General features: G+C 38.7%; 1 protein-coding gene across 2 annotated transcripts in view; it reads right to left on the bottom strand.

Annotated features, from left to right (window-relative positions):
* Positions 1-1,602: 1,602 nt before the first annotated feature.
* atf6b (activating transcription factor 6 beta) overlaps positions 1,603-9,431 on the bottom strand; it is a 23,234-nt gene continuing 15,405 nt past the window's right edge. Inside the window, exons 9-17 of one of the 2 annotated variants that reach the window (XM_016253586.1) lie at positions 8,415-8,594; positions 8,250-8,332; positions 5,863-6,057; positions 5,692-5,793; positions 4,746-4,842; positions 4,081-4,151; positions 3,903-4,002; positions 3,740-3,824; positions 1,603-2,719 (exon numbers count right to left, since the gene is read on the bottom strand). In XM_016253586.1, coding sequence (XP_016109072.1) covers positions 2,478-2,719; positions 3,740-3,824; positions 3,903-4,002; positions 4,081-4,151; positions 4,746-4,842; positions 5,692-5,793; positions 5,863-6,057; positions 8,250-8,332; positions 8,415-8,594 — 1,155 coding nt within the window. In that variant the 3' untranslated portion in view covers positions 1,603-2,477. The remainder of the gene's footprint in view (positions 2,720-3,739; positions 3,825-3,902; positions 4,003-4,080; positions 4,152-4,745; positions 4,843-5,691; positions 5,794-5,862; positions 6,058-8,249; positions 8,333-8,414; positions 8,595-9,431) is intronic. The other variant, XM_016253587.1, reaches the window with a different exon arrangement.

The raw sequence follows: 9,431 nt of genomic DNA, 5'->3' as shown, positions 1-9,431 counted from the left end.
TGGAAATGGTTTTGGGGGCAAAGCACATGCTCGATGAATAGTCTCGTATTATATACTAACAGTTTAAAATGAATTCATTTAACAGGTGATGTTTTCCAGCTGCAAACTGTGCCAAAGTTATTACACAAAATGACGTCTGCAGCACTACTCTTGGAGCATTGTGATGATTTAACTTCATACATCACAATCACTCATTTTCATATGAAGTCTATTTATACAGTAGTAGATATGTTTCTAAAGGTTCTTAAACAGGTTAGCTGGCCAAGTGATACTCATCACTCTCACACACACACACAACACAACAGTACTAATATGCTCATTTCAGGACTGATGGACTACTATTCAAACCTGGCTAGTGTCTAAAAAATTAATATTTACCTAATATGATCTCTAGCGCCCTCTTTCTGCAGGAAATCTAATCATATTTTGTCTACTTGTTTTTAAAGGTAATTTGCATATGCAAACCTGGTAGAGAGGGAAGACTACAAGAAAAAAAAAAACTTAACACACTGAAACAGCATTGGAAAAACTGTCAGACAGTAAAGAGAGACACTCTTCTTGGACTGCACAATGTTATATAGATGTGTAAAATATTCCATCAATTCTGAACTATATTTCTGGTTGTAGGATGGGGAAAAGAAGAACAGCTGAAGAGTGAAAGAAAAGGCAGACAAACGAGATTCACACCTTTATGTGCAGAACTTTTGGCCATTCTGAGAGTATCTGTGAGAAATGTGTAAAATTCAGATTATAACACGCTCCGTGTGTAAACCAGTAAAGTGGACAAAGTTTGATATATCAGAAAACATCTGTGAATCATTTAATGAAAGGACACCTTTTTTTTTTTTTTTTTTTTAAACCATTCAAATGAATAATTTGTCTGTTTCATGCATTCTGGTGTGAATAATGATCAGGTTTAATCGTGCTTAACTCTCTCTTCTCTTGCGTTCTCATGATTTCAGCTATGGCTTCTCCAAAAGAAATGCTTCGGTCACTCACCCACTGGACACAATCACTTACTACACAATATTTATCAAATTTATTTTCTCCTCTACAAATAAAGACAGTAGTTAAAAATTTTCATACAGACAGGAAGAGAGAATGAGAGAAGTGTTTTCCTAATGAAAGCTCATTTAAATAAAGACAATGTTATATAGATGTGTAAAATATTCCATCAATTCTGAACTATATTTCTGGTTGTAGGATGGGGAAAAGAAGAACAGCTGAAGAGTGAAAGAAAAGGCAGACAAACGAGATTCACACCTTTATGTGCAGAACTTTTGGCCATTCTGAGAGTATCTGTGAGAAATGTGTAAAATTCAGATTATAACACGCTCCGTGTGTAAACCAGTAAAGTGGACAAAGTTTGATATATCAGAAAACATCTGTGAATCATTTCATGAACAGGACACCTTTTTTTTTTTTTTTTTTTTTAAACCATTCAAATGAATAATTTGTCTGTTTCATGCATTCTGGTGTGAATAATGATCAGGTTTAATCGTGCTTAACTCTCTCTTCTCTTGCGCTCTCATGATTTCAGCTATGGCTTCTCCAAAAGAAATGCTTCGGTCACTCACCCACTGGACACAATCACTTACTACACAATATTTATCAAATTTATTTTCTCCTCTACAAATAAAGACAGTAGTTAAAAATTTTCATACAGACAGGAAGAGAGAATGAGAGAAGTGTTTTCCTAATGAAAGCTCATTTAAATAAAGTAAAAAAGCAGGTTCACATTTCATACAAGATCTCTCCATCACAGATAACAGAAGCATGCTAGAGCAGGTCATCATGGGACGGTTTCAGACACACAAATCATCATCATCATCATCATCATCAAGCCATGAAGACCAGAGGCGACAAGAAAACATATCTTCAATGAGAAGAAAACCACTTCTGTGAAAGTCTCCGCGATGAAAATGTACCTCCGGCCAGGGCTTCTGAACACAAGAGAACTGAACAGAGATATCAGCGGCTGGTATATCACAACACCAGTCTCTTGAGTTAAATGACGCACGAGTGGAGATGCTAGCTGTGACATCTGTCCTGTGTCCTGTTAGTGGTACGGGACAAAAACAGCCACGCATTCAAGAGAAGATGCCTGCAAAAGAAAACATTAACGGCAGAACATTCTGTGACAGCCTCAAATCTCTTATCATTTATGTCAAAAACAATCTCTGCCATCAGGTTCGGTGACAAGAAGAGGACTCGCCCAGCAAACCAGCAGCTTCATACTGGACTACACACAAATACACACAAAATCATTAATCATATTCAAATGAACATTCATATCACACACATCCAATAGAAGCACATCGTTTTTTAAATAATCTCAATAAAAATCTGTAAAAAAAAAAAAAAAATACAACATGTATAAAAAGCGAGCAGATGATAGAGGGACAAACACAGCAGCGCTAAGAGGAGGGGAAGGAAGCGCTTAAGTGCAATCTCTGTGTCTTTGATGGAAGTGTTTCTCAGTCGGAGCCGCTCTGGCTGATGAAGTAACCCGCGCTCCTCCGTCTCTGCAGGGGCTGGGGCCGGCTGCGCAGGGAGCTGTGGTTGCCGTGGTGATGGTGAGGGGGCGGGGCAGGGGGGGGGTCTCTGAGGGAGGGCGGGACTACAGAGGACTTGATCGGGATGATCCGGGTGTCCATCACCTCACAGTCCACCTGCATCATCATCTCATAGCCGCCCTGAGACGAGTTATACACCGAATCTACACGCGCACACACACACACACACACACAACACATACTCATCCTTTACTCACGCTCTTGTCATTCCAAACAGCACTCAACTAGAGCTGCATCACGATTTCTACATCCCTTGATTTCTTAAGTCTAATCATCAGCCCGCTGCTTATTTATCCTGGAAACGCTTCGTTATCTTGCATTGGGAACGATTTCAGATCGTTTAGAGTTTGTGGACTATATGTAAACATCTTTTATGTGAAATATCTTATTCAGGCCAGTACTAAATAAACAATAACATGCATTTTGTATGAAAATTAACATTTTGCAGATTCTGAAAAGGGGGGTGTAAACGTTTGACCTCAACTGTATTTAAACAACGTGGTGCAGGATGCGAAAATGATAACTGCGTCGGGCTGAAACTAGCACAGAAAACACTTGTAAGATAGGGCCCCAAGCGTTTAACCATTATTATAAAACGGTTAGTTCCATTCCCGATTTTATTCCCGATACAGCACGGCTATCACCCAACGGTCCTGTCCATCACTGAGCAACACCCTTAGCAACATAAACAATCAATAATATAGCATCAGAACTGTTTCATGTATTATGTATTTCGGCAGAATCAACTGTTTGCTATTAATTTAATGAAGTATGAGTGACCCCTGCTGGCGTTATGTTGCAACCACGCCCTTCCCCCGTCTAATAAACGCTTCTCATGCGGAGATGTGTTGATGTGTCAGGAACTAGTTTTTAGCGGAAGGACAGCATTTAACCAACTTGTTTAAAAAAAAGTTACATTTCAATTAATTTTTGGTTTTAATATTTTTTTATTGTGTGGTGACCGTTTTATAAAAGCAGTAAGGTACTCGAGGCCGTGCTGTATCGTGAATAAATCACGGCTGAAGGGGATGCAGTGACTCTTGCTTACTTGTGCAGCCTTACACTGAACCTCATGTACTTTCACTGCATGAGACATGTTTCAAAACACCTATAAATACCATAAATGATATTCATCTTTGGGTGAAGCGACCGATTAAACTCACCGTTGATGGCCATGGCAGGCATGACTAGAGACATCTTGGGCCGAGTGGTTTTATTGTGGCTGATGGCCGGTAACAGCAGGTGATCCTGCAGGAGTCAGGGATGAGAGTGAGTGAGTGAGTGTGAGATGAGTGCGCTCTTTCTGTGCTTATCCTGCTCTCTTACCCGTCTGAATGACACCACATAGAAAGTGTCCTCGCGCCGGTCGATAGCATCCAGAAAGTCGCTGTAGCTGATCTCCGGCCCGGGCAGCACCTGCAGCTGACTGCCAGGACAGACCATGAACTTATTAATCAAATAAAACATTTCCAGCACTTGTTTTACTCCAAGGCTCTGTGGTTACCTTTCGATGGAGCGATGAGCCTGAATTGGAAGGTACCTGGAGAAGTTTGTCTTTCTGTGCTGAGCTTTCTGCTGATGAGAGGGAAAGAACACGTATAAACTACTGCGGTCAAACGATTAGTCGCATCCAAAATAAAAGCTAATGTTTACATAATATATGTGCGTGTGCTGTGTATATTTATTATGTATATATAAATACAAACACATGCATGTATATATTTTGAAAATATTTACATGCATATGTCTATTCATATAATTTATATTATTTATACATAAGAAAATATGTTATATATTAAATATATATATAATATAAATGCATGTGTGTGTATTTATATATACATAATAAATATACACAGTACGCACATATTATGTAAACAAAAACTTTTATTTTGAATGCGATTAATCGCGATTAATATTTTGACAACACTAGTATAAATAAAGCAAATCCTGTGTGAATTACACTAATGTGTCAAAGTAGGGCAGCTCATCTCTGTTTTACTTCAAATGTGGAGCCATGCAACAAACGCTGCTCTACTTACTGAACAACAATAACAGGGAACTGCACTGGATTGTGATGCTCTGAGGGGAATGGTATATAACGCACAGCACTGAGTCAGTATGATACGAGAATGCTTGCGGAGTCACAGAGCAGCTGTGGTTTCACACCTGAGCTATTTTAGTCTTCTTCACAACCTTCGCCTTTCCATCAGACTTCCTGTTGATCTGATGCCGCTGGACCCATCCGCGCAGCTCATCTGCCAACCTGACGCAGAAACAGAGAAAGTAAAGCACTCTAAACCAATCGATTCGTCTTAGGTGTGAAAGCGTAAAATGTACTGTCCCTTAAAAAGAAAGAAAAATGGAAATTAAAAAGAAAGAATTCAACATATTACTTTAATTAAAAGTCTGGACACACCCACTCATTCTTTGGTATCACTATTTTAGAATAGTAATTTGATAAAAAAATTATTTAATTTAATATGTGACCCTGCAGCACAAAAGCAGTGTTAAGTCGCTGGGGGATATTTGTAGCAATAGCCAACAATACATTGTATGTGTCACAATTATACATTTCTCTTTTATGCCCAAAATCATTAGGATATTAAGTAAAGATCATGTTCCATGAAGATATTTTGTACATTTCCTACTGTAAATATATCAAAACTTAATGTTTGATTAGTAATATGCATTGCTAAGAACTTCATTTGGACAACTTTAAAGATGATTTTCTCAATATTTAGATTTTTTTGCACCCTCAGATTCCAGATTTTCTAATAGTTGTATCTCGGCCAAATATTGTCCTATCCTAACAAACCATACATCAATGCATGGATATATTTCTATTTATTCAGCTTTCAGATGAAATCTCAACATTTCACAATATTGACCCTTATGGCTGGTTTTGTGCTCCAGGGTCACATATGAGAATGGTAACCTAAGCTTTCAGTGGTAGTGTCTTTAAAATTGATCAGATGATTGATTTACTGTAGTTAAATGCAACAACATTGTGATTAAGTGTGGATCAGTAAATGATGAAAACGAGATGAGATGGACTGACTCAAGTTGGAGATATGGGCTATAATGATAGTGTATTTGTTCAGGACGCACTGACCTGACGGACTCGGAGCGGTTGAACTGTCTGCAGTCAGAGAAGTATCTGTCTATGTCCTCCAGGAGCAGGTCTTTGACGTCACTGAACACACCGCTCTGATTCCTGAAGGACAAACGCAGGCTCACACACACTGACCAGGTCTGAGTGTGTGATTCTGGACAGTCATCTCACCTGAACTGATACGAGACCGCAGCCTTCTTGTCCAGCTCTCCTTTGCTCCAGCGCTCTTCCTCCTCTCGGTCCGTCTGTCTCCCGCTCGCTCGTCTCCGGCTCAGCTCCTGAGACGTCTCAAACTCTAGCAGGCGTCTTCCTGTCAGCGGAGCAGCCGCTTCCTGCAGTCCAGCTTCCAGCGTCCTGTCTCTCAAACTGCAGGAGAGAGACAGCCACAGAATGAACCCAAAACAAAAACTCCCCTCTGACACAGTGTTTGTGGATTTGATTTTGCTTCCTGAACAATTCCATCAACATTTATTTTAGTACTTGTGTCATAAGTGTCAATTTTTTGAAATGTTGAGATTTCATCTGAAAGCTGAATAAATAATCTTTCCATTGATGTATGGTTTGTTAGGATAGGACAATATGCGAGATACAACTATTAGAAAATCTGGAATCTGAGGGTGCAAAAAAATCTAAATATTGAGAAAATCATCTTTAAATATGTCCAAATGTCCAAAAGTTCTTAGCAATGCATATTACTAATCAAAAATTAGGTTTTGATATATTTAAGGTAGGAAATTTACAAAATATCTTCATGGAACATGATCTTTACTTAATATCCTAATGATTTTTGGCATAAAAGAAAAATTGATAATTTTGACCCATACAATGTATTGTTGGCTATTGCTACAAATATACCTGTGCTACTTAAAGGAACACTCCACTATTTTTGAAAATAGTTGAAAATGATAATAATCCAGGGTCACATATATGCATGTATATACAAACACATCTCTCACTTGCATACACACAACAACTTCTTGCTGAAAAATGGGTAAAACTTTTTGAAAAGTTTGAAGGATAGTGGCAAAGACTGGTAGAGACATAGTGTTTGGGAGCTGCACTTGTGATAAAATGTTATCTAATGATTTTTTTTTCTAAATATATAATAGAACAAGATGTTTTGGTATATGAACTATTGCTACACTGAATGACATGTTAGTGGCTGTCTTCTGTAAATCATGCTAAAACGTATTTGCTCAAAAAATATTACAGGACACATTCTAATGTAATGTAATTGTATTAAAATTGTTATTGTTTTGGTGTTTGAAAATCCCTTTTCATCTTTGACCCACATACGTGTATGAATATGTCAAGCAGCCCAGTTATTATCCAATCCGTGAGCAGTGTAAACTCAGTTCAGTTCACAGCTAACTGTCACTCCTCAAGCAATCCTCTGGACTCATTCTTCTCACTGGTCAGTTTCTCAGCTGCTCGCACACGCACATCATTTGGTTGCATTTTTTTTTTTTTGCTGCAACATGGGATTAATCAGTGCATGCTGGTGAACTTTTATCATAGTTTATAGTTATATGGTAACGAAAGGGGTTAACATTCAACCCGTTCTTTTTCATCAGTAGTATTGTTCCTCTTTTGCTGTGTTATAAGCCGGGCTTCAGATGCTTTCACTTTTGAATTTGCCATCTTGTCACGTTTACAAGAAAACATATTTGTCTGTTTTGCTTATATCTATGCACCTTTTAATTGTAAAACTAAAGCAAAAGATGGAGTCATTGTTATTATTAATTAAATTAAAAGAATAAGGTAAGGCATAAATAATAAATTAAATAGTTCTTTAATAAATGACAGAACGTTTAACAAACACTGAGGAATACATTTTTTTTTTAAAAATAGCTTCATAGCTTAACCTAAGGTAAACAGCAAGATAACAAGCTTTCAAAATGAAAACAAAAAGAAAAGTCAAACTAAAACTAAACTGGCTGTCGGTGACAGGACTTGCATGTTTTTTCCCACAGGAATACCAACATGTTCACCTTCTCTGGTTTAAGAAGCAGTGTTTTACTTTACTTTAGCTTTAAAAACAAATCCTCCGTCCGCCATCATTTCCTCAATATTCGCGCCATTTTTGCAGCGCGCAGTATAAAGCAGGCTCTACACCTGAAGCCCCCCTCCTCACCTGATGAGGGAAATCTGACTCTGCTACAGTGTGCTGCGACTCTGCAACGCTCGCTGTATGGAGCAGAGAAGACCAGACAAATTTGAACTCGTGCATTCTCAAAAAATGTTTGCAGTCTTGAGCCCCGTCTTGATTACCTGGTTGGGTGCGTTTAATAAGGGGCGGACCCAGACTCCCACATAACTCACTCAGAGATTATTCTGTGTCTTTTTTCATTACAAAGAACAGACTGAAGAGTCCTTTTTTCATGAACTGGATCTACACTGCACTGCATGTTTGCTGTCTGTAAACACTGTCAAAGTTGTTTATTGTGATGTTCCACCTGCATTGGCACAAGAACCGAAAACAAAGAAGATGTGACGATCCGCTTCCAGTTTCAGCAGAGTGTTCTTTGCTAATGAGTTTGGAGTGTGCGTTGGTTTACCTGACGGGGCCGAAGGTGAAGGTGATGAAGAGGAACAGAGCCATCACACACAGCGCTCCCTTGTTGCTGCCAGACTCAGCGACCTGTTTGGCACACCACACAATTAGACACAGCATGAAAAGCCCTGCAAATGTGAAGCGTTGCTCTGCGGGATCAGCATCTGACCTCTTTCCCAGCGAGCCGCAGCCGCAGTGCTTGGTTCTCCTTGCGCAGACGCTCGTTCTCCTGCTGCGCCTCCCGCAGCTGCGCCTCCAGGTTCTGCAGGTACTCCTTCTTCTTCTTGCGGCTCTGGCAGGCCGATTCCCGGTTCTTGATCATGCGCTGCTGCCTCTTCAAAACTTTCATCTGAGGACCAGACGAGTGCATTCACTGTAACTGTGATTCTCCCTGACCATCTGTTTTTCATCAACCAACTAAATATGTGCATCACTAATGAAAGGGTTATTTGTGACCTGTGCTGGTAAAACGAGTTGACATAAGCAAATTTTCAAAAATGAGTTATTTTTATTTTCTCATTAAAACATCTTCAAAACAATATATGACTTGTTGGAATCAGACAAAAAAAAACAGGCTACATGCGTTTTACGGCGATAGAGTTGATTTTGAGAAATGTTGCACATTTTTCTTAATGATAATTACTATATTATTAAATCACAATATAGCTATTTTTATTTGATCTTTGTTATTAAAAATGAGAACAAAGATGCAAAGAAGTAGCTTCCTTTCTTTTCTTTGCTCAATGTGAAAGCCTCTCATCAAAAAAAACACAACTTGACCCCAAAGAACTAGTTAATTACAGACCGATCTCGAATCTCCCTTTTCTGTCCAAGATACTAGAAAAGATAGTATCCTCACAATTATATTCCTTCTTAGAGAAAAATGGTATCTGTGAGGATTTCCAGTCAGGATTTAGACCGAATCATAGTACTGAGACTGCTCTCATTAGTTACAAATGACCTGCTCTTATCATCTGATCGTGGTTGTATCTCTCTATTAGTGCTATTGTATCTTAGTGATGCATTCAACACTATTGACCACAACATTCTTTTGAATAGACTAGAAAACTTTGTTGGCATTAATGGAAGCGCATTAGCATGGTTCAAATCATACTTATCTGACTGCCATCAATTCGTAGCAGTGAATGAAGAGGTATCATATCGATCACAAGTGCAGTATGGAGTA

Source organism: Sinocyclocheilus grahami, unplaced genomic scaffold, assembly GCF_001515645.1.
Source record: "Sinocyclocheilus grahami isolate Dianchi unplaced genomic scaffold, SAMN03320097.WGS_v1.1 scaffold1191.1, whole genome shotgun sequence".
NCBI classification, from domain to species: domain Eukaryota; kingdom Metazoa; phylum Chordata; class Actinopteri; order Cypriniformes; family Cyprinidae; genus Sinocyclocheilus; species Sinocyclocheilus grahami.
The sequence above is the reverse complement of the archived record's forward strand: the minus strand, read 5'-3'. Positions and strand labels throughout refer to the sequence as shown.